General features: G+C 44.9%; 1 protein-coding gene and 1 pseudogene across 1 annotated transcript; both read right to left on the minus strand.

The window, feature by feature from the left end:
- Positions 1-8,974: 8,974 nt before the first annotated feature.
- Crygs (crystallin gamma S) lies at positions 8,975-14,520 on the minus strand. The gene is made up of 3 exons (XM_051150531.1): positions 14,500-14,520; positions 10,069-10,311; positions 8,975-9,287 (listed from the first exon to the last, which is right to left on the minus strand). Exons 1-3 carry the CDS (start codon positions 14,518-14,520, stop codon positions 9,015-9,017), a joined length of 537 nt encoding a protein of 178 aa, XP_051006488.1. The 3' UTR covers positions 8,975-9,014.
- Positions 14,521-21,506: 6,986 nt separating this feature from the next.
- Positions 21,507-22,753, minus strand: LOC127193240 (vasodilator-stimulated phosphoprotein-like; annotated as a pseudogene).
- Between the last annotated feature and the right edge of the window lie 2,933 nt (positions 22,754-25,686).

Raw genomic sequence — 25,686 nt, forward strand, 5'->3', positions numbered from 1 at the left:
AGGGGAAGAAAGGGGAGAGGAGAGGAAAGGAAAGAAGAGGAGAGGAGCTGGAATTTTCTGGAGCTATAGAATTTAGTCCAGGGAGAATGCAATATGAAGAGAACCAAGAACAGAATGGGCGAACCCTGATGCCTTAGGGAGAGGAATGGGGGGAAGCTGAACAGACAGACACTGCCCTCTGTCTTTTCTGTTCAGTAGGAGGTGGCGATATCTGAAGAGACCAGGTCATGTGATAGATAGGGTTTTGAGGAGGACATAGTTGTTTTTGGGGGAGTGCATGAAGGAGTTGACTGGGGGACACAGAGAAGGACTGCCAAGCACAGATTGTTTTCTCCTGCCCTGACAGCTGTCATCAGTGAGGGGACCAGATGGAAAGATGAGGTAAGACTCCCAGAGCAGAGAATATACCCCATTAGTGACTCAGGTACTTCGAGATACAGAATAGTTCTTTCGAGCCAGCAGAGGGCCATTGGTGCTGATGGAGTTATTTGCTCATGAAAGCATGAAAAGAAACTAGGATGCCTTCCCCAGCGGCAGCCAGGGCAAGTCTCCTTTCTATAACTGTGGACCTGGGGCTGCCAGAGCAAGTCCTCTCTTTATAACTGTGGACGTGGATCAGGAGTAAAATTGGAGGCCCATGTATCAGATGACTGAGCATATTTGCACACTGTGAATTAAGCCACTTTCACTGGCAGCCTATATTCCCAGCTCGTGTCCTACTGGCCACTTCCAGGATCACCTCACACCCAGGGCTCAAAGACTTGATTCCTCCTCCCCCTTTCTCTCCTCTCTCTCAGCCTCTCTCTCTCCCCCTCCCTCTCTCCCAGTCTCTCTCTCTCTCCCAGTCTCTCTCTCTCTCTCCCAGTCTCTCTCTCTCTCTCTCTCTCTCTCTCTCTCTCTCTCTCTCTCTCTCTCCTCCCCTCATCTCTCTCTCTTGCTAGCCTGGCCACCTGCTGGGACAAGATAGGGTGAGAGGCTGGATCTTGGTGAGGACTCCCCACTGCTGCCCTCAAGGTCTTCATAAAACAAGGCAGGCAGGCGTGTATGTGTCAGCTCTCAACTCAGGATTTCCAGGCAGGTCTAAGCATAGCACCCTAAAAGGGTGAAGGGAAAGACAGTTATTTTGTGGCATTCATACTGGCTAGACACTGAGACTTTAAAGACACTATAAAGAAAAACAGAGTGTCTGAAAGCAACCCCATTTCCTTCACTCTTGAATTATTAAAAATAAAAAGGGTATATCTGTAACAGAGATTGTTACTCAAGAACAGAAAGGATCTACTGATATGTGCGACCACACAGATGTGTTCCTAAGTGTCTGTGAGGAAGAAGCCAGGCACAAACTGCTACACTGCTCGATCCCACTTAGGACATTGGGAGACAGTGACCCAAGGGAAAGACAGTGGCTCCAGCCCAGGAGGGGTATGTCAGGACAGACTTCAGGCAGAGACATCTGAGGGGGGGGCAAGAGAGACAGTGTTCAATCTTGAATTTGTTGATGTTTACCCAAAGCATGTTTGTAATAAGCCATTTTATACAGACGCTTTCAAAAATGGGTTGTAGGATGCTTGAAGGGTGTCTCAGTGAACTTACCCTCCCAAGCAACTGGCCAGAACGTCCTTGACTCCTAGGCAAAGCTGGCAACTTTCTCCCTGACCCCACCCTCCCATAGTCACTAGCTCCAGGCTGTTCCTGCAGAAGCTGCCTGTGTCGGGGAGTAGAATAGCCCACCCCAGACATTTCCCTGGCATATTTTGAGTTGGCTAGTCTGCAACTCTGTAGACCTGAGAATGACTCTGAAAGCTATTTTTTTTTTTTAAACAAGAAAGCCAGTATCTTTCTTTCTTTGTTAGTAACTGACCAGGGTGTTTCTGTTTCCTCCCTCTCTGCCTGAGAGAAACTTTGAACAGGAAGACGAACGAGGTGGGCCTTGGGGGCGGGGGGGGGGGGGGGGAAGGGTGTCTGACACATAAGCAGAGATTACAGCATGTGCCTGTTGCCTGGGGGACCTCATGTGGCTGAGGCAACACTTACTAGGCACATCCTGCCTAACTTCCGGTCTCTATCCCTTTAAGCCAAATATTCCTACGCCTTAGGCATGCTTTGAAATGTCTGTCCTTTTCCTGGTACCTGCCTATGGTAAATTTCCTCCATAGACTATCAAATAAATCTTCAGAGGGGAAAGGCATAATCCGCTCTAATTCCTTATTTTACTTTACTCAGTTGAGCTGGGGGTGGGGAGAGGGGCACAGCGTGGGGTGAGGGTGGGGCTGTTTTCCTGTCTTGGCTCATGATAGTACAGGACTCCTTGCGAGCAAAGGGTCCTTCTTTCCAGGACCTAAAGGACAGAGACAGACATCTGGACATCTGATATGACAAGTCTGAGGGGACACCAAGCTCTGGCACTCTGGAACTGTCCTCTTGATTACCATCCCCCCTTGCTCCTCCTCCCCCAACGAGGCAGGGTTTCTCTGGGAGGCCTTGGCTGTCCTGGACTCACTCTGTAGACCAGGCTGGCCTTGAACTCACAGAGATCTGCCTGAGTGCTGGGATTACAGCCCTGTGCTGTGGCACCCGGCTCTGTTCTCTCGCTTTTATAGCTCCTTGATACAATGAGAGTTTTAGGAGTGTTGAATTTTTTGTTCAAATTTTAAGTGTTACCTTTTAAAGGGTCCTATAGGCAGTCATTTCAAAGTAAGTATTTTCTCCTACTTTTCTTGTTTTCCAATTATAAGATTTCTTTTCATAGATTAGATTTTTTTTTTTTTTGAAAAGAGGATACACCCCAAAAGCCAGGCCATCGAGGCCTTTCTTTGTTGGACATATCTGATGTGTTTCTTTATTAGAGAAGCATGTGACTAGAAACCAGACAAGTGGAGGTCAGTGGGCAGGAGGAGCCATAACACTAGTGACAATGGTTTGAGCTAATCAGTTTGTCTGTCCAGTACATGCTAACTCTCCTACGTCCCTCCACGCCAGCACCCCACTTCCCACGTGCATTCACTTACGTCACAAGGGTCATGACACGGAAGCATGACTGTGCATGTAAGAAACATGAGGCTAAACAGTTCTCTTCTTAAGAGTCTCACACACAGAGAAACGTTCGGCGCCGACACTGGGAACTTCCAAGGGCTCTTCTTGACTCTAGGGCCTAAGGGGTCTGAAGTTGCTCCTACAGGCACACATCAAATGGGGAACGTAGCTCTCGTGCTCTTCACAAAGTCACTGTGAGAGTCAAAACCCTGCATGTCGAGAGCATCACTGAGACCATGTAGATGAAGCTGTTGCCAAGGAGCCGTGAGACACTGAGTGGGCGGGAACATGTGGCAACCTCAGGACCACAAGAGTGCCTGGCCTGTAGAGGAACCTTCCGGGGCTCATCCACAATGCTGCCCCATAATCCCCCACAGGCAGCTCCCCTCCTGAGGCAGCTCCCCTCCTGGCTTTTTTTTTTTTTTTTTTTTTTTTTTTTGCCAACTCCTGCTCATAGGAACGTAGTTTGAAGCTCTGTCTTTCTGTACGGGGTGGGGCGGGGAGGGGGCTGCAGTACCAGCTCGGCTAGGGCCATCAGGCTTACTGTGAGCTTGGGCAAGCCAGCCAGTGTGTACTGGGAAACCATCCTGGTCAGCACTGCCATCAGGTCCCACCATTGTTCCGGTCCCATGGTTCAGTGCGCAGGCTGATGTGGCCGTTCCCGTGAACAATGGGGACAAATCCCTGCCCGCTGCAGACTTTACTCCCAAGAGGCAAATGCTGGCAGGATTTCCCCAGAAAGCTAGTCATTCCACAGTCATCCGACTGTGTTATGGCTGTCGGCGCACAAAGGGGGGCCGCAGGTACTGGGAAAACCGGACAAAATTAGAAAGAACTGACATGGGATCAAGGGGGTGGCTTCCGATCCTGGCAGGATAAAAACGAGGGAGATTAACTTGCCCTTTCTGTACAGGTGGCCCAAATACTTTCCTCTCTTCTACTTCTCTGGCCCCTCCTTCTCACCAGCGCCCCCTCCTTTCCGCTCTTGACTCCTCCTCTTCCACCTACAGTCCGGAAAGCATCTCATAGCATCACCAGCACGGTAGACGCTGAAGACCGACCTTGGGTTCTGAGTCCATTCTCTACTAAAGGGTCGCTCCTGTGACTGTCCTTCGGGGATCTCGCGTTCGGAAGGTTTCAGGTTTTAGGGCAGCCCCCTTTATTCAGTCCACGCCCCTTTGAGTTATAGGCAAGGCTAAGGCTTTTTCCTTATTGTCTCACCTAATAACAACACAGCTGCCTGTGTTGTGTTGAATATGAGGGTAACATGCAGGTCTGAAAACCTCCGACCTGTGTGAATCCTAGAGACAACCTTATCGACTTTGGACACTGCTGGGAGCTAGAACCAGGGAAGAGACTGAGGGGACAGGCAGGGGAAAGCCAGACCCCGCTGACAGTTAAATGTGACGTTTTTCGAGGCTATGGAATAAGTTAGAAGATTCTCACATTTGCCCCCAATTATGAAGCTTCTGCTAAAATTACAAACATGGACTGTGGATGTAGCTTGGTAGGTAACGTGCTTGCTGTGCAAGCCTGAAAACCTGAGTTTGGGTCCCCAGAACCCATGTAAAAAATCAGGTGGTTTGGGCAGCTTACTTGTAATCTCAGCATAGACCATGTTCATATATATATATATAATATGAATATGCCAGAAGCTCATGGGAGCCTGATCTTTCATATCTATTTCTATATCATCTATATCTATATTTATATACAATACTATACACACACACATATAATGTTGAGAGAGAATGAAAGAGGATACTGGATCACAGTCTAGAACCCCCTAAGCATGCACATACATGTATATTTACACCCCTATATATGAATACACATCTATATATGCACCCACATTTTGTACATGTCATATGCACATTTCTGAAAAAACATTATGGGATAAATCAGAAGGGTATAAAACTGGCTAAGTACATAAGAGAGTATAAAAGAAATGCAAACAAGCAATAGATACTTAGTAGTAGGAAATAGCCTAAGTCGCAGCAGCCAATGCAGTCCAGTGGATCCTCACTATGTCAGAGCCTGTATTTGCAAGTTCTAACCCCTTGTCACTCTGTAAGCCTCAAGCCACTAATCATGGTGGGTTCGAGGCTACTTGTGAGAGTGAGCAAAGAAGAGCCAAGAGATTGGTGACCCAGTCGGAGTGGAACAAACCCATGGCTTTTTATCTCAGCTCTCACACATTGTTCCAGGCCCGCCCAGTGCCATGCTCTCTGTGTACCAACACGTTATCAAGTGTGCAAGGCACAAGAAAGCTGTGACAGACCATCCCAGAGAAAGTATGTACTCAATAACTGTTCATCCGCTGTGAGTCCTAGTGCCACTGGCTGTGAGTTCCATGTTACCAAATCAACAACATAGTCAAAGCGTCTTGAGACAGAAGCACACAAGGGAAGAGGGCTTGTGTTGTTCACTGACAAAAACACTGATGCCAGAGGATCACGGTAACCTGATCTTTCATCTTCTCTCAGAGCAGCAATTTAGCACTGAATGTCCATTCATTGTCTGTGGTACCTTTGTAATTACTGAAGATGCTGATTGCAAAGTGCACATATTACATGTCGTTATATATTGCCTCACTTGAATGCCCACAGAGTGGGAGCTATCCTTGTCCTGTGCAGAGAGAGTGGCAACTATCCATGTTAGAGTATGTGACTCCAAACTAATGGGTGTTGCTTGGAAGGATTTGATCCATTCGCAGAGAGGAATAGAACCCTAGCTTTTGTACCGGACTGCTGGTTCTCAGGAAAATGTAGACGATCCCATAGTAGAACTGGTAGACCGATAAGAGGTATCACTAAGTCTTATGGGTAGGTCAGAGTTAAGACAGCCGACTGGAAGCTGGAGGGGCAGCTGTCAACTTAGTGTGAGGCGGATATTGTGGTATTTGGAGCTCTCTGACAGGACAGATGAGCTTAGTATGCTGGTTCAAATGATAAATGTCCCTCATAGTTCAGGTGTTTGAACACCTGGTCCCCAGTTGGTGTCGCTGTTTGGGTAGGTTTAGGAGGTGTGGCCTTGCTGGAGGAGGTGTGTCACTAGCAGCAGGCTTTAAGACTTTAAAGATGCTAATATTTCTAGTTCACTCTCTCAGCTTTGTGACTGTGGTTCAAGGGCGTATTTTCAGCTTCCCTTTTCCATCACCATGTCCTTACTGTACCATCATGGAGTCTAACCCTCTGGAACTGTAAGGGCAAGGAGACCCTTCCTTCTATAAATTGTCTTGATCGTGGTGACTTATCACAGCAGCAGAAAAGTAATTAAGACACTCAGTCAAAACAAAGGCTATCTAACCACCACCACACACGCCAAACCCAAACCCAAACCCAAAAGAAAAAAGCACAGTCATCTAGATGTAGTTTGCATGGGTCAGACCACAGGGAAGACACAAACTGCAATTGGCACACACCAAGAGAATAGTGGGAGCAAAGGAGTTGCTGAGCATGGAAACAATACTGTGAAGGGGGAACAGAGGCATCCGTAAGGCTTAGGGATGGAGGCCCAGATGGATAGAGCTAAGAGTGCCGACTATGGGTTAGAGGGGCAGATGCTGGCTTTGTGTAAGCAAGATTTTGTGGTTTCAGAGCTCTCTGACAGCCAACACTGAAAACTAGTGGTCCACGGGTCCATCCGTGGGAGACACATGCTTATAATTCTTTTTTAAAACAGTGCATTTAAATGTCTTCTGTGGGGCCCTCCCCTCCCGTTCCCTAAGCCTGCAGTGTCCCATGTGCTTATAGCTCCACGTCGTTTGTTATGACTTGCCTTACTTTTGCAATAGGGTGGCTGGATACAGCACATGCAGATAAGAATGAAGTCACGGTATCAGACGAATGATAATTTCTAGCCACCCCATACAGAACTTAGGTCATATATATATATATATATATATATATATATATATATATATATATATATATATATATATATATATATATATATTCAGTGTTTAGTAATACTATTCTGTACTTAGTCTGGCAGTGGAGGGGAGGAGAAGTCCTTGACAATGCATGTTGAGGAAGAGGCCTCCAATATTTGAGACGTACCCAGAGTCTAATCTCAGAGGAATGCTTGGGATAGAAAAAGGCTAACATGGTTTTAGTATAGCTTGGCCTTTGCTTTCCTGTGACACTGTCTCAGAGGAAATAACTAAAAGTAGGGGGAGTAAGTTCAGGACCATCACCTCGCTGTTTGGAGTATGGTTGATGGGTGAGCGCCAGCCCTTGGTTCTAACAGCAGAGACGATGATCTCTACCCAAAACCATCTTGGATTTATGAGTGGAGGACAGAGCAGTTTTGATCTTTAGTATCAAATGCTTGTAAAATTCCCTTTAAGCTTGGGACGTCACAGCAGACTCTCTGAGACAGGACATGCACTGACAGGCCTGTTGTTTTATGGGCATTGTTTTACCTTTCAGCAGCCATCCTTGGCGTCTCTCAGACGGCACACAGCTGCCGTCACACTGCCGTCTTGTATTGCTGCCAGAATTGCTTTTCTGGTGGCTTGGAACACACAGCAGTGAACGGCCCAGGAACAGAGCCGTGGTTGCTAGGAGAGAAGCTATCACTAGCTTCCTGTTACCGTAGCCTCAGTTTCCCTAGTGGAACATGACTGATGTCCTTTGCAGAAGCTGCTCTTCTAAACACCACGTCAGGAGTCTTGGGTAGAGGCAAACTATTGGGTATTTTTCAGTGTCCTTTCTAGCCCCTGAGGAATTCTGTACGTTCAATGGAGAACACTTGGTTTGGGGCTCTTATAATGCAGAGGATGTTAGTTAGCTTCTTGCCAGTGTGGAAAGGTCCAGAACTGACAGTCCAGTCAACTCAGGGGCCATGGCCCTCTGCAGCTCACTGTCCAGTGCCCCGTCCTTTCTCCTCAGTGTTGCCTCCCTTGCTTTCACTCACTTTCTCAAAGTCCTCACTGACAACATTCTTTTTAAAAAAGAAAGATAGCAAAGTGTTATCTTTGGTGAGTGGTATGCACTGGCATTTAGTGCTCTCATGTGCCATTTTGGGGGAAACTCCCTAGAGGACATGAGCTTTGCCACCTCTTTTAAAGATGATGCCTTCAGCATCTCCCCGAATTCTTGACTCCCGGTGATGCTGCGTCTGCATCAGGGCTAAGGGAGGCCTTGGGCTACCCAGAGCATCCAGAGTCTGTTCAGCTTCCTTTCAAATAGCATAGAATAGGAGCAAGTTGCAAGGTGTCCTTTTTACTGCAAACCCAAAACATCTGGATCTTAAGTGAGGAACATCAGGCTACAAGCAGTTCAGCTACTTGAAAATTATAGCTGTGGGGTTTCACTGCTTGTTCTCAGTAGGGATCCTGTCTCTGGAGAGAGCCTGCAGTGGAACCCCACCCTCCCCACTTTTTACATCTTTCAGGGTCCCGCGCTCACATTGCACACAGGTCTCCAGCTATTATGAGTTGAACGGATGAGCTGGAAATGAAACAGTGGCCTCAGAAACATGCATGTTCTCAATAGAACTCTACTTTTATTTAACGTATGGTGAATGTGGTACATTTAAAAATCTTTAAGTCTCAATTTTCTTATTTGTAAAGTGTAGACAGACCACTGCTCTTATGTGGTGGGTTCAGAAGAAACAAATCACTAGTATAGGCATTACATAACTGGCAGCTCTGATTATCTGGTTTTGGCTGAATTAATGCAAAACACAAACAAAAAAAGAGCCAATACTTGAAAGCGTGATTTTTCCTAACCACCAATGCATTCTTACTTTGTTTTGTACAAAAAGATCCAGACTGATTAGCTGAAAGATGAACTGTTTCGCGTAACTGCCCACTGTGATGGGTTCTAGATTGCTAGTCCCTAAAAGCGATTAAGAAGAGGCACTACAGTCAGCTGTGGGATGCATTCCAATTCTTTTATTTATGATGCTTATTTGGACCACAAGCCAGCCAGCATTCAGCCCTCAGGGAGAACTCTATGGCCCCGTTCACGTCATCACTCTACAAGGCGGCGGAATGACTGGACCGAGGGGGATGCTGCACCCCAATCGATGGGCTTCCGGTACTCCCTCTTGTCCAGGAGATACTGTCTGCCACGGTAGCTGGGTAGCTCATAGAAAATCCAGGTGCCTTCTAGTACTTTACAGGAGTGGATCTCTCGCATGTGAAACTGCTCCATGATTGAAGGGCAGTCTTCCGTGGTTTCATACATCTGGCCGCTAAAGTCACCCTTTTCAAAGATCTGAATCTTATACTGGCCTCCACTGGACTGAAAAACAACAACAATAACGACAAAAAGAAATGAACAGCCGTTATTACAGAAATCATTTGCTCTTCTGGAACTCAGAGGATAGCTTGGTGCACAGCCTATCCTACTGAAAGGAGGGTCATCCGGGCTCCAGTCCCCGCCATGAAACACTGAAAAAGCTGACTTGTGTTAAGAAAAGTACAGTTTCTATAAACATCTATGAGGTCGAAAGAGTCATAGCACAATTAGTGTTAGTCTGCACTTGATCTCAGTCACAAGGTTGGGAAGTAACGCCATTGAGTCTAAAGATGAGGTAAACTGAAGACTTTTATTTCAGTGAACAAAACCTAGTACTTAGTACTATGCATGAAGCAGCAGAGAGAGACTTGGGAAAGGGTGTGTGGGGAGAGGGAGCTGGAGAGAGAACTACATCAAAAACGACACCAGGCAGCTCATACCTAATCCACCCGGTTAATTCCAGCTCTAGAGGATCCAACGCGCTTTTTTTTTTTTTTTTTGGCCTCTGAGAGCACCTGCGCATGCGTATACACACGTGCGCGCGCACGCGCACACACACACGCACGCACGCGCACGCGCGCGCACACACACACACACACACACACACACACACACACACACACACACACACACACACACACACACACACACACACACACACACACACACACACACACACACACACACACACACACACACACACACACACACACACACACACACACACACACACACACACACACACACACACACACACACACACACACCCAGCTCCCAGACCCACCAGGTGAACAGCTCTGCAAGAGCCCAGGCGGTCATTGAGGCCCATCCAACGCTGGTACTCCGGGTACTCGCCCTGCGGTAAGATGTACATGTGCCCGGAGAAGTTGGGCCTTTCGTACACAGCCCAGGTGCCTCCTTCTACTCTAATGGAGTTGCAGCGGCTTAGGTAGGAGCGGAAGTCTGCGCAGTCGCAGTCGCAGTCATAGCGGCGGCCTTGAAAATTTTTGTCTTCGTAGAAACTAATCTGAAGCACAGAGCAGTTAGGGAGGTGAGGGGCTGGGCAGCTTTGCACACAGATAAAAGTGGGAAAAAGGAAACATACTGTCACATCAGAACGGCTTTCCCTTCTACTGGGAAGAAACGCACATTTCTACCTTACCTCCCGTTTTTTTTTCTGGGAGTTTTGTTGTCAATAAGTGCATAGGAACTTTCTTAAAATGGAGCTGAATAAAAGAGTGCCCTGATAGAAGCCAGTAGTCTCTGACCAAATGAGATATTTAAGTTCCCACAGCCCTCTACTTACGACATTATATTATAGATGGCCATTTATAGCTGGGCGTGGTGGCTCACGCCTTTAATCCCAGCACTCGGGAGGCAGAGGCAGGCTGATCACTGTGAGTTCGAGGCCAGCCTGGTCTACAAAGCGAGTCCAGGACAGGCAAGACTACACAGAGAAGCCCTGGGGGCGGCAGGGGAGGCCATTTATGCGGCTGACCCTCCCACTAAACTCCTACTAGATTCTCCTGAAGGTAAAGAGCAAGCCCTCTTAGCCTACAGATCTCCTGTGCCAGCCACAGCTGACAAACCCACAACAGACGTTGGATGAAGATGAATACGTCACGGATGGGTACAGATCACAGGGACAGACGAAAACACCTCATACTCCGACCTAGTCTGTGGCAACTGTGGCGGGCGCCAAGAGAGGGAGGCAAAAGTGTTCTTTGTCTCCAAGTCAGTCGTACCAGTTTCTACCACGGTACCTGCCGTGTCTTGTGGCACTGGCCACATGTTGTCACAGAAAGCCAGACATAAGGCTGTGCTCTGGAATTCCTGTTCAATCAGCCCTATGACCTTAGACGAGGCACCCCTCTGGGCTTTGGCTTCCCCCTCGTCCAATGGCATGACTCAAACACACTGGAAGTGCTGACGCAAAACAGCACGGAGATTTTTCTCGTTGAAATGGGACACACCTGATAGGAACTCTGGGAGTTGATGAATAGTTTCTGAATACCACTGTGAAATCCAAAAATTGGTTTACCCCCCACCCCCACTCCGTTGTTGCTCAATAATGCCACAATCAGAAAAATACTGGGTGATAAGAAAAGTGAGTTGTGCGGCCAGTGGCTTATTTCTCGGTACTATGCTGCCACCTTGTGTCTGATTTGATTTATTGATTTGTCCAAAAAGCACTGTCTTAAAGGAGTAGAGGCGGGTAGTCCTCGATTGTTGAGAGAGTAGAAAGGTGAATAGTTTTCCAGAAACAAAGAAAAGGGGACAAGCCTGTTCAAACGAATAAAATACATGAGGAACACAGCCCCCCACAGGAACTAGTGAATAGCGAGCGTGTGGAGTTCCCTCGGTGTCTGTACACGCCGAGAGCCAGGGGAGGATGTGGGTAGCTGCAGTGGGCTGGCGGCTCATTAGAAAGAGAGTGGACAGATTCCCAAAGGGCACAAGAGCCTTTCTCTTTCGTCCTGAGCGATTCTTCCCCAGGTGACCACCCAGAACCTTTTCATTCTGCCTTAATCTTCCCTTTTCCCTTCTTGTTCCAATTCCCTCACCTCTATTTCCTGAATAATAGTAATAGTAATAATAATAGTAATAGTAATAACAACAACAACAACAACAATAATAATAATAATAATAATAACTCCTTTCCCATATGAAATCATGTATTTCATTTCCCTTCTTCAAATTTGTTTTTCTGCTCTCATTTTAGCATAACAGATTTAGAGAAATATAGGACCTGTTTACAGATGAGAGGGGGCAAAAAATTCCAGCACAGATTACTAGCTATGTGACTTTGAGCAGAGCATTGAGCCTTCTCGTAAAGGTCCTAACCTGTAAGACAAGGTAAGAGTGTCTTTCTACAGAGGGGTGGCCTAAGGGTAAATCGTAACCACGTATAAAGTTGAATACTTGACCCAAAATTGCCAGTGAAGAAGGGGCTCGTCCCTGCTTGAGCAGCTATCTGCAATTAAATGGTTGCCGGGAAAGAGAGAGTCACATTCTTGGGTTGTGCAGACCAGTGGCTCTCAGCCTTCCTAATGCCGTGACCCTTTACTACTGCTACTCATGTTGTCATGACCCCCAGCCATCAAATTATTTCGTTGCTACTTCATAGGCTTTTCATTGTGGATTGTAATGCAAATATCTGATCACAGGGTATCTAATAGGTAACCACCAAAGGGCCGAGACCCACAGGTTGAGAACCATTGCTCTAAGTTGTCCTGCTCAAATAAATAACCCACATCCAGGCTCAAGCAAGCAACCACACGCCTATACACACTTTACACAACACTAGGAAGGGGCGGGGCTTGATGGCAGCGGAAGAGTAGCAGGAGATGAATGTGATCAAAGTACTTTATATGCATGTGCAAGACGGTAAAAACACATTTAAAACTGTCTAAAATATGTCTGGCTCAGTCTGTGTTACTTGTGCTTTCAAGGCTGACCATTTGGTATTCGATAACCACTTGGTGTGATCTTCCCTGGGGAAGACTGTTTCTCCCCATCTCAGAACTCCTTAGTTGCCTCTAATTATCTGTGTAGGGCTCGTAAGCATGTCTGTTATTGTTGTCCTTGTGCAGGTCACATCTAGGCAGCCAGGGATAAATATTTTAAAAGTCATTAAGCTGTTTTCGTTGCTATGGACAAAGAGATGACTTCCAAAGGCCACCAGCTATTCAAGGAGAACTGTAAGCCTGTGGACTGTGGTACAAGCCTCTGGCTTGTCATGTAGGCTGTTTTCTTTCTCTTCCATCTTCCTACCCCCACGTGACTGAACATGGCAGCATTTACACTTTACATACTCAGCAGGACTGACTCTGAACCCACGAGCCCGATAAAGAGATCTTCAGGAAACCCCAGTAACTTCTCCAAGAGTGGACAGGTTCTGCATGCCGTCGTTTATAAGCTGGAGTTGACTTACCAACAATGACGCTGTGGGAGCTATGCTATGGGAAACGTGGTTTGCGTATTTTAATTCATTAATTCTAACACTTACTGTCCTCTGCACATTTGCCTTAGATCAGAATCTGAGAAGTGAAATACACATCGGGTCACCATGTTGTCCACCCTCCTAGGTCAGCCAGTCATTCCACATTGTGGAACCAAGAGCTCATCAGTTCTTAATGGGCTCACGTCTGGGCTCCATCCAGTTCAGTGCTCCATCTCTGCACACCCCCTACTGTAAAGGAAACGTGAACACTAGCCATTCTATTGCTAATGGAGAGATTGTGGCCTTTGACATAAAACTCGAAGAATTTTTTTTTTTTTAAAGTGCTGGTTTTCCTAGAAATTACTACAAAACTCCTGTCATGTTTGTTTTTTGAGAAGTAGCCTACCAATCCAAAGCAGAAAGAAAAATATCTTGATTATCCCAGAAGTTAAAGAAGAAATGCTTAATAAAATCTGTTGCCTAATCTCTTGAGATTTTCAGTGGGATCTGCGTGGGGGCACTTCGCAACACAGTACTGTCTTTCCCCCAGCAATGTCTGCATGGTTGTTTGTTCTATTTGTCAAATGAGGGAAAAGTGCTCAGGCACTAGCCAACCACAGAAGAGTTAACAGCTACCTCCTGACACTGTGCACTGAAAAGCCTACAATATCACCTGCCTAACTTCTTGCCAGCCTCAGTTGAAAGACAGGCAACTGCACTGCAGTGACTCTGCCCTTTAGATTCCTTGACAAGGACAAAGGCACAGGGAGGGGCCGGAGCCACCACCTTCAGACAAGCAGTTGAGTCAAAAGGTGAGCACTCTGCCCGGAAACAGGAACGGCTTGAATGAAGAAGTATTGTAAGATTCGGTTCACTGGCCTGGCCTACCCACTGGCCTTTAGGAACCATAACGGTTAAGGCTGAATTATGGCTGAATTATACACAACAGAGTGCCGACTACGGAAGCTTCCTATTGAAGTCTTTAGCGTGAAAAGTGACATCATCAGTTGCTGGAAGGAAGGCGCCGCGGTACTTTTAGGTATTATTTGCCCATATGATACTTAGTGAAGTACCTTCACTCAAGGTGACTCTTTACCATAGTGTTAGATGGCTCTGTTAGACCAGAAAAGAAGCCCCTTTCTGTCTTCTCTTCCCCATCCCCTAGCTCACTCACTTCTGCACACAGAAACAAAAGCCTTTCTGCAGTCTGCGTTCGCTGTACCATGAGATGGACAGCAGGTAAGCTAAACTGTCTGTATGGCATTTACTTACCTTGGCTCCCGTTTTAGACATTGTAAGCGCTGAGGCTGAATTCCCCGCAACTACTGAAAGAAACCCAGGCCAGCTCCGGGCCTACAGGCAGGGGGACATTTATACGGGGCAGGCTTCAAATCAAACATTTGCTTAGTCATGAGAATTGGATCCAAAATTTGAGTCAGTCATTTCGAGCCTATTGATGGTTGCTAGAAAAACAACTGGGATTATGAAATAAAGGCAGGCTTCATGGCTCCTCTAATGCTCACCCAGCTGCACTGTAGACTGCTGAATCAAGGCACCAAAACCCAGCCAAAGTTTTAAAAACTCAAAACAAGTTTTTTTTTCTCTGTGTGGTTTGTTTTTTCAGCCAATGACCTCTTGGACATTCCTAATATCTTTTTATTGACGCATAACAGAGAGCTGGCAGAAGAATCGGAAGACCACCCTCTACCCCTGGGCAAAGGGCAAACATAATCACTACTGGCCAACAGTCACGGATGCTCATCTTTGCGGGGGGTGCCTAGGGTGTCACTACCAGAAAACATTCTTGGGAAAAATTGAAAGTTTTTAGTATAGATCATATGCTATGTAGAGCAATGTTTGGCTCTTGAATTTGATTCCTGCCATATAAGTAACTAGGTAGGATAATGTCTTTGTTTTTGGCAGATACATGTTAATGTGTCTAGGGATAAGATGGCATCAGCAATCATCTCCCAAGCTTTACAACTAACAAGAGGGTAGAAGTGTGAATGCGGCAAAATGTCAAGGTCATGGCAATCCTCCTGTTTCCCACGTTCAGGAGTTGAGGCTTGCCTCACCAAGGTCAGCTCACCTATTCTCGTCAATGCCATTTGGGTTTGATTTTTTTTTTTTTTTCCACAAGGGAAGTGTCAAGTGCACATGGACAGAAAGCTGCCTTGAGATTCGAGAACTTTCCAAGCCAGATGCTCTGGCCACGTGCTCTACTGGGATCTGCCCTAGAGAACACTGTCTCTAGCCTTAGGAACGAGATGAAGACTTCATGCAAACCCAGAGACACACTAAGTCAGTTCTTCCTCCTTTTGACCTCTCCAGCCCAACTCCACCTTTCCACCAACGAATCTCCAACAAATCTCTTTGTAAGTGGGGTACCCACAGGAGTGTTCAGTCTGAGGAGGACAACCGTGGGGCCTGGAGTGGCTCAGCAGTAAGGGGAACGTGCTGCTTTTGCCGAGGATTGACTTCAGTCTGTAGCAGCTGTACAGAGTACCTCACAGCTATAGCTAGGGGAACCTGGCTTCCTCCAGCACCTCATTCACAAGTACACACCCACAGAGACACATATATACACAACAACAACAACAATAATAAATCTTTTAAAATGTGCCTCTCAGATTACTGAGAAGCAGATAACAAACTACAATGTATCTGCTTCCTCAATTTTACACACTGTAAAGTATCAGATTAGCCCACAGAAACCACTAATGTCATCTGTGGAGGACTGTCTTGAGTGCATGTAACAACTGTCAATAAAGTGCTGTTTAGCTAATCAGCTGGGCAGAAGGACAGGAAATGGGAGGCAGAACTTACTGGAGAGGGAGAGGAGCTGGGAGTAGAGAGGAAAGAAGACAGTTGACAGGGAGAGGAGAGAAGCCTCTGAGGCTCAGATTGGCTAGTGCTTGGGATATATGTACGTTATGAGGTTTAGAGTAGTTTATTTTAGTTTATGAGTAGATTAGTATCAGTTTAGATTCTGCCCAGCATAGTGCTTGCAGCTTTAAAGTACATTTCAGCCTCTGTGTCAGTTATTGGCTTCCTAGGCCAAACAGATAAATTTATTTTAACAGTTCAGTGTTGCTAAAATGTGATTAACTCAAAAAACAGAAATACAAATTTCAATTACTTTCATTAATTTTTTCCATGACTAAATTTAATTAAGATTATCTGGATTTTCCCCTTTCTATAATTTGTCAATTTAGACATATTAGATAATTCACATATTGTGTTCCATCTTTAAATATATGTCACTTAATGTGACTGTCTTGATATAATATGTAATTGGCTTACTGAATAATTTTTTTAAAAGTTAATGGATTTTGGTTTTTGTAGGTAATACTAGAGATTAAACACTGCCTTTATGAGCATTGTTGGCAAGCACTTTCTCATTTGCTACATAGCTAGCTCCTTTTTCTTTTACTTTTATTATTTAGCATATGTTATGGTGACACTTGGTTTATATGTTAAAAGAAATAATTAGTAGAAAAAAATTGCCATAGGAGGAGAAACATGAGAAGACACCATTATCTAGTAGGCAGCACTGACTCTAGGATCCTGGCTCCTTGAGTCTGGATAAGAGTGGAAGAGAGAAAGGAACACGACAGAGTTTGTGCTTTCAGCAACTCCAATCACAGCATCTCTCAGACCTGCTTTGCCTTTGGAAAGCACATCAGGGAGTGAATAGTGTAGATGAATCTGAAAGACACTCTTTACGTCAGAGGTGGAGTAAAAAGAGTCGGGAGTACTGTAATATGGTGACTTTCTTTCATATTATTTCAGCATATTATTGGATTTTTCACTGTGCTGATGAGGATAGACTTGAGGCCTCCTACATGCTGAGAGTAGGCTGTACCTTTGAGACACAGTCTCAGTCCACTTACTGGTAGGACAAATGCTTTGACATGGTCATAAGCAAGGGAAATGAGGTTACACTGTAGTTTTATATACCACAAATGAAATAAAGGAGATTTGCTTTTCTTCCTTTGTGGAAAGCAGGCTGTTAGCAGTCAGTGATAGTTTGGTTTATATGTAGAAACAAGTAAAAATGTTTGTGGAGAGGTACTACTTTCTTGGAATTCCTGTTCCATCCCCATCTTGGCTCCATGCTTCTCTCCCTGAAGATAGAGTTCAGGTGCATAACTCCTAAGGGAAAAATACTCCAGTCTTCTTACCATGGGAGGCAATGGAAGTGAGTGTAAATGGCCATTATATTGTTTCTTATCCTGTTTTTATTAATTCAAATTAAGACATTAAAGAGGTTAGTCTCAAGAAATTTCAAATTGAAAGCCATATTTCAAGAAAAATGATTTCCATTTAAGTTAAATTAAACATCCAGCTGCCAGGCAATATGTGCCCTCTGGTGTAATAGTGGCAAGACTCTCTTGGGGTAGGCAAATATTCTTTTGATTATGCTGGGGGACACTTCCAGTTAGAATTGAGTTTTTCAAATGAACTTGAATCTATTTGCACTTTTCTACATGCAGACAGTGTGCCTGTTACTTTTTAGAATATGCTGTCTTCTTTTTTTTTCCAGTGTATGTTTCTGGCATCTGTGTAAATAATCATATATTCCCATTTGTTTGTATTGATATCTAGTGTTCAATTCAATTTCATTTATCAATGTGTCTATTTTTATTATAGTGCCATGTGTTTTTTTATTACTGTAGCTCTGTACTAGCTTAAAAATCAGCTGTGGTTATACCTATAGAAGTTTTATTTATTTTTTTTTTATTGCACAGGATTATTTTAGCTATCCTAGCTGTCCTGGTTTCCTTATTTTTTCATATGTAGTTGAGTATTATCATTTCAATATCTGGAAAGAATTGTATTGGCATTTTGATGGGAATTGCATGGAATCTTTAGATTTTTAAAAACATGTTAATTCTACTGATTCAAGAGCATGGGGGATCTTTTCTCATTCTGATATTTTCTTCAATTTCTTTCTTCAAAGACTTGAAGTTATTGTCATAGTAAGTCTTTGAACTTGCTTCGTTAGAGTTGCACCAAATATTTTATATTATTTGTGGCTCTTCTGAAGAGTGCTATTTTCCTGATTTCTTTCTTGGTTCATTTGTCATTTGTATATAGCAGGGCTAATGATATTTTTAGTTAATCTTATAACTAGTCATTTCCCTGAGAGTGTTTATCAGGTGTAAGAGTTCCATTGTGGAATTTATATAGGGCCACTAATATATTCCATCATATCATCTGCAAATAACAATATATCAACCTTTTCCCCTCTGATTTTTACCCCTGTGGTCTCCTTCAGTTGTCTTTTTTCTCTAGCTAGAACTTCAAGTACTAATAAAATAGATATGGAGAGCGTTAACAACCTTATGCTGTTTTTTATTTTAGTGGATGTGTTTTGAGTTTCCCTCCATTTACTTTGATGGTGGCTATAGGCTTGCTGTAAAATGACTTTATTATGTTTAGATCTGTTCCTTGTATCCCTACATTCTCCAGGACTTTTACCATGATGGTGTGTTGGATTTTTGTCAAAGGCAATTGAGATGACCATGTGGGTTTTTTTTTCTTGTCAGTTTGTGTATACAGTGAATTACATTTACTGATATTCATGTGTTCAAACATACCTGCAACTCTGAGTTGAAGTCTACTTAATTTCACAGTATGATTTTTTGATGTGTTCTTGCATTTGGTCTTCAAATATTTTATTGAGTGGGTTTTTTCATCTATGTTCATCTGTGTTCTGTACTGCTCTTTCTTTGTTGAGTCTTTATTTGGTTTGGGTAGCAGGGTTATTGAAGAATGTTCCTTCCATTTCTATATTGTAGAATAGTTTGAGGAGTATTAGAATTAACTCTTCTTTTGGAATTTTAAATTCACTGGAGGACTGGTCCTAAAAGTACATCCTCATGCTTCTCTGGATTTCCTCTGTGCCTGATGTTACGTCCCCTATTTCCTTTGTTTTTATTCATTTGAATTTTCTCACCATGTTTTAGTTACTTTAGACAAGGGTTTGTCTATCATGTTGCTTTTCTCAGAGAACCAATTCTTTGTTTTCTTGATTGTTTGTATTGTTCTATTTGTTTCTATATCACTAATTTCAGTCCACAGTTTGATTATTCCTTGTGGTCTACTCCTATAGGTGTATTTGCTTCTTTTTATGCTAGAGTTTTGAGGTATGCTGTTAAGTTACTAGTATTACATTTTTCCAATTTTTAGTGTAGGTACTTTGTGGTGTGAACTTTCAAGTAGCACCAATTTCTTTTCTTTTTAAATGAAATGTATTTATTTATTCAGTCATTTTACATTCCCATCTCAGCATGAAATTCTCTATTTCATCTCTTGTATCCCGTTGCTGAAGCTTGCCTCTGTAATCTGCCATTGGAATTCCTAACATTTTCATTTTCAGAATTCTCTCATTTTGTGTTTTCTTTGTTGCTTCTATTTGGATTTTGAGATCTTGAATAGTTTTGTTTCCTCAACCAAACTGTTGACTCAATGGGAACAAAACTTGCTAAATCTATTAAAAGTGTTTTCATTAGAAGTCAAGTTGCCCTACCATATGCAGCAGTGTATAAAGCATGATTTTATTGTTATATGTTACTCCAAGACTGCTTAACTGAAGGAAGAATTATATCTGTTTAGGTAAGTTTTTTATAACTTAATTTAGTTATGAAGTGGAACTATCTACATATTTTTTGTTTGGATATACAAATGGTTATTTTTTTATTGTTGTTAATATGGACCATCTATTATCAGTAGCACTGGATTGGAGACAGGTAGGGATGAGAACAGGAGGAATTGGTTGGTGGAGGGTGAAAACATTGGGAGCAATGACCAGAATTGGGGGTGTAATTGGGGGGCAATGTGGAAACCTAACACAGTAGAAACTAAGAGAGAGCCCCCTAACATCAAGCAGTCATCTCCTGTAACTGGACAAAACTTCCAGTGGTGGGACTGGGACACCAACTCAGCCACAAAAACTTTGACCTACAATTTGCCCTGCCTCCAAGATGTGCTGCAGTAATGGTGGTGCAGAACCTGAGGGAATGGCCAGCCCATGACTAGTCCAACTTGATTTCCACTCCTGACACTGCCTGTATGACCAGGAATAAGAGACTGAATGGCACAGAAACCCAGGATAAAGCCAAATAGAACTGGCGAGAGAAAAAAAGTCAATGAAATAATTCCTAATGATATTTTGCTATACTCCTAGATTAGTGCCTAGTTCAGTCATCAGCAGGGAGACTTCATCCATCAATTGATGGGAACAGATACAGAGACCCACAGGCACTAGCAGAAATTCATGGAACTCTGTGGAAGGGGAGGAGGAAGAATTTTAGAAGGAGGAGTATGGGGGAGGAGTACAGTAGCAAAGCACGGCAGGGATCACAGGGGCTAGCAGAGACTGAAGAGACAATTATAAAGCCTACTGTGTGGGTCAGAACTGTGTCCTCTGCATATATGTTATGCTTGTGTAATTTGATGGTCTTCTGGGACTCCCATCAGTGAAAGTTGGGGATATTTCTGACACTTAAAAAAACAAAACAAAACAAACGAACAAAAAAAAAACCGCAGACTTATTCAGCGATGGCTCGTGTCCAAGAAGCTAAGGTGTGGAAGTCGGAGAACCTATTTTTTCCTCTTCTCTCCTTCACTTCATCTTCCCTGAGAGAGAGAGAGAGAGAGAGAGAGAGAGAGAGAGAGAGAGAGAGAGAGAGAGAAGGTCTGGACCAGAAATCCTAATCCAACTTTTGAAAACCCACAAAACACAGGTCTCAAAAGAGTAAAATAAGCTTACTTCCTCCTAGAAAAGAGAGAGGAGCCAATGGAAAAGGGGAGGTGTCTCAGGGGTGGGGGAAGTACCCCCCCCTCCCCCACCACTGGGTGGGATACTTCGCTCTGACATAGCTGCCTCCGGTAGGGCAAGCCTGGGGTATAGTATTTAAAAACTCCCACACCCCTTTTTATCAAAATAAAAGAAAAAAATTCCCTTCCCCAAACACAAATAACACACACACACACACACACACACACACACACACACACACACACACACACGTACATCTTTCTTTTTAAAAAATTTCCAAGGCATTAAAGCTTTAAAGTGAATCCAGAACAAGTGCAGGTGGGATTCCCTCCTTCCTTCTTTTTTTGTGGGGTTACTCAGTATATCCCCCAGTAGAGGAACTAGCCCCAAGGGGATGGCAAGGGAAAGGACCAAAGGGAACAGAGAAGTGGGACCTCCTTATCCAATCAGCAACCAGCGTAGGTGTGGCCACAGCACCACGAAGCCTCACCCCCTATGGAATCTTCCATGAGGGAGCCCATGGGGGAGAATGTATTCTTGTGTACTCTAGCTCAAGGTGAGACAGGGAAAGCAGGTGCCAGGCGGAAAGTGCAGAGAAGAGAAATGGGTCTTCTGGGTCCCTGTGGTCAAGGAGAACCCACTTTCTCAGCTCCTGGACAAAGGCTTCGACTATTTCCTCTTTCATTTTCTGCAGCTCCGTCTGCACCTCCCCCAGAAGCTCCTCCTGCTTCACCCTCTCCAAGTCAGGATCATCCCTGGAGCTGGGTGTAGAGGGGTGGGGCTGAGAGGTAGTCACAGAAGAGGATGACTTCATCCTTGGCAAGGCTGTGCTGTTCTTTTCCCAGGGTCTCCGCACAGGTTCACTCTGGGTGGGGACTTGGGCCTCTGTCTCCTCCTGACTGGCAGACTCGTCTTTGGGGGGCTTCTTAACCTGTGTGGCTTTCCTTCTGTGGGCCAGCATGACATCTCTTCCAGAAGCCCCCTGCCAATGCTTCGACTACTCTCAGCTTTGGGGGCCGAGGGCTCCCTAGACCCTTCTCCTGCTTGCTCAGTTTCCTGAGTTTGGCTCCAGCAATGGCAGCAGCCAGGCCTGGGGCCCAGGAACTCCCACCGCTATGGCCCTGGGCTGTAGTGAGAGGGGGTGCAGGAGGTGAGGCACCCCCTGATCCATGACCTGCAGCAGATACCCTGAAGGAGGCAGACCTGGGGGTTGGGCGGACCCAGAGGAGAGGGAGGTCCCTGAGGGGGAGGTGGTTCCCCCAAGTTGGGGGAGCAGGTGGGCTTCCTGCATTGGAGATGAGGCCTTCCATGTGCTCAGGCCACCTTTTCTGTTCTCCCAGCTCCTCTGGGGAGGGCCCATTCTGGGCAGACCAGGCAGGGGGTGCAGGGGCCAGGGGAGGCCCACCTCCTTCCAACGCTTCTAGGGCGCTGGCCATGCTGGTTGCAAATTGTGCTGCATCCTTTTTGCTGCCAAAGTTGAGGCCCCAGACCTGGCGGGCATCACTACTGATGGAAGATGGGAGTGGCCTGATTGTACTTGACACACCAGATGATGACACAGTTAATAACCACCTGCTGGTCAGCGTGCAGCTTGCTGCCCACAACTCAGAAGGAGTTGGCAGTGGGGTTGTGACAGTTCTGGACGCGGCTGAAGGCCTGGGGACCAGTGCCAGCAGCAAGCCATCGTTTGTTGCTGTCATCATAAAGCATCATAATAGCCTTGCTGGGACAGGTAACCATCTAGTTCGTGGCTGTGCTGACGGCAGGCGGTGCACCCAAGCGGAGTGCTCTTGGGGCACCCTAATGGGAAGTGCAGGGGTCAGGGGCTGGCTCCAGGATCTGCTCAGTCTCTCTTGGGTTTCCATTCCATAGAGTCCAGCTTCCTGGGGAGAACATGGACGGGCTTGGGCGGGTCCTCTGGTGCCTCCGCTCTCTGGTGCTCTGGTAGACCAGGATCCTGTACGATGGAAAGCGGGGTGTGGCATCCAGATCTTGCTGGCACACGTCCGTGATGACTCTTACTACTGCCTATTTCTGACTCTTTGCTCACTCTTGGCACACTTTTTCTCCTACTGAGTTGCCTCATCAAGCCTGGAGTTTGGTGTTTAAACCTAGTCTTAATGCAACTTGTTATGGAGTGTTCTGTTGATATCCATGGGAGGCCTGCTCTTTTCTGAAGGGAAAAGCAGGAAGAAGCCACAGGAAGGATACTGAAAGGAAAAGTAGGGATCTGGGGGAGAGGTGAGGGGTAGACTGGGAGGGGTGAAGGGAGGGTATACTGCAGCAAGAATGTGATGTATGAAAGAATTAAAAACAACTATGACAAAATCAAAAGGAAACAAAGTACATGGTGCTTTACATCATATACACACCTATATTGACATCTGGCCTCTGTTTTATCGTCTTTATAATCAGGAGGAAGTACCTTCAATTGTTCTAAGTTTCCATAGCATCATTTAGAAACTGAGCAGGGCAATGTCTACATACTTGGTGTTGTTGTAAAAACTGAAGAGCTAATGTGCAGAAGTACCATTTAAGTGATGTGTTTATGGAAGCCCATACTGATCGTTTATTGACAATAGAAAAGTTCTAGGTTAAGGGAAGTTTTTTTTCTCATTTTATTAGACATTTAATTTTTTTACATATATGTGTCTATTATTAGACATATACACAATAACCTGCCTATAGCAAGAAGAACCATGACACAATCAGGGATTATAAATGTTACTCTCTTAATGTTTTTTGCCTATTTGTATTTGACAGCCTTGAAGAAAACATCTTTCCTATCTTGGTGCCTCTAAAATTCTTGAAGACTAAACCAAATAGTTTAGTTTCACAATTAAGCTTAGTTGTTTAGGGGTTAAGGTGTTTTTAGGTCAAGATAGATGTTTTAAGCTGATAATGATGAGAATCTGTGTGGAATTCTGTCCAGCGCTCATGTCCTCACATGGAGACAGGAGGAAGCCCAGAATCCAGATCTGTGTCATTAACATGAAGAGTGGTGAACCCTGTGCCACCAACTGGAGCAACGGTGGTGCTGGTGCCCATGCTTTTTCTGGAGAGATGAGTTGAATGTGCAGCATCAACAGCTAGGTCAGCATCGCTAGCAGCGTCCTCAGTGGCTTGGGGGCCACAAAGAGCAGCAGATTCAGCACAAGTGCTGAGCCTGTTACTACTGCCATGAGCAAGAAGACAAGAGTCGAGAGCCAGGTCAGCACTGTGAGCAGGGTCCATGGTGTCACCTGTGAGGTGACCAGCAGCAGGCTCATAGTCAGTGTGTGGCTGGCATCTTTCGTGTTCAGTGCAAAGATCTAAAGCAACTGGGCAAACCAATTCAGGCTTTTGAGCCTTGTCCATAGTATCTGTGTTACCTGCATCACCAGCAGAGGCAGCAGGAGCTATCTTCCTGTGTGCAGTAGCCCTCAAGACAGGAAGTCTACGCTGAAAGGATCTAAAATGGGGTTCATACAGATAAGTCGACTTTTCTTCAACCTTTAAAGAAATAAAGAGATGTTACATTTCATTAAAATTATGACTTTCATTCATTTTAGCATGGTTTTGTTAATATCAGTCTTAATATTAGTCCCAAAATACTTGTTGCTCAGTGTAATTTAGTCATTACAGCCACTGATATCCTATAACCTCTGCTTCTTTTCTGCTTAAGTACATGGTCCAGAGTTTTCAGAATCCTCAAAAGGGGACCTGCTCAGGGTTATGCCTCACTCTTCTTTGCTCTTTGCTACCTAAAGTCATCATCCTCTGTGTAATGGCAATAGATCCAAAGCAAAGGACAAATGTGTTCTTTCCAGACGTCGTGACCTGGATTTAACATTCTGAGCAGATTAAGAGGCTGTGACAATGAGGAGCTTCAGGAAGGAGAGAAACCTTTCTCCTCTGTACTGCATCAGTCCTTTCCCCAGGGCCTTTCAAAATTGCCCGCTGGGATCCGGAGATAGCAAAATAATGAAGGTGCACTCTGAAATACATGAAGAAAGAGTGCAACTACCCACAGCAGAGGGAGCTGCTGAGCTGCATGTACAGAATCTGAAGATGCCTTCCAGCCTCTCACTACTTAACCATAACTGTTACATGTGTGAGCAGTGGTCTGTTCCAGCACCACTGTGGCAGCTAAAGGAGAACAGCTCCCATACACACACACATTTGAATGCTTGGTCCCCACTGGATGAAGCTATTTTGGGAAAGAGTAGGAGGTGTGACCTTGTTGGAGGAGATGTTTCAGGGCAGGTAGGCTTTGAGTTTTCCAAAGACTAGTGCCATTTCCACTGAGCTATTTGCTTCCAGTTTGTGGATAAGGATATGAGCTCTCAGCTTCTGCAGCCTCACGCCTCTCTGTATGAGGCCATGCTGGTGATGGAACTGTATGTATCCCTTTGGAACCATAAGCCTTGCCCCAAACACACTCTTCTGTCTATAAGGTGCCTTGGTCATGATGTTTTATGCAAGCAATAGACTGTTACTAATACAACCATTGACCACTTTCACTAGGAGTAACGTGGCAAAAGCCCAAAGATTTTATTTAAACATCTTAAGAGATGTTGCCCAGTGTCACAAAGAGATGAGACAATTCCATAATGCTGGCTCACACAGGAGACTCAGAATATCCGCTGAGTTAATCAGATAAATTTAACAAGTGAAAGTTTTGAAAACAATTT

This window comes from Acomys russatus, chromosome 8, assembly GCF_903995435.1.
Source record: "Acomys russatus chromosome 8, mAcoRus1.1, whole genome shotgun sequence".
NCBI lineage: Eukaryota > Metazoa > Chordata > Mammalia > Rodentia > Muridae > Acomys > Acomys russatus.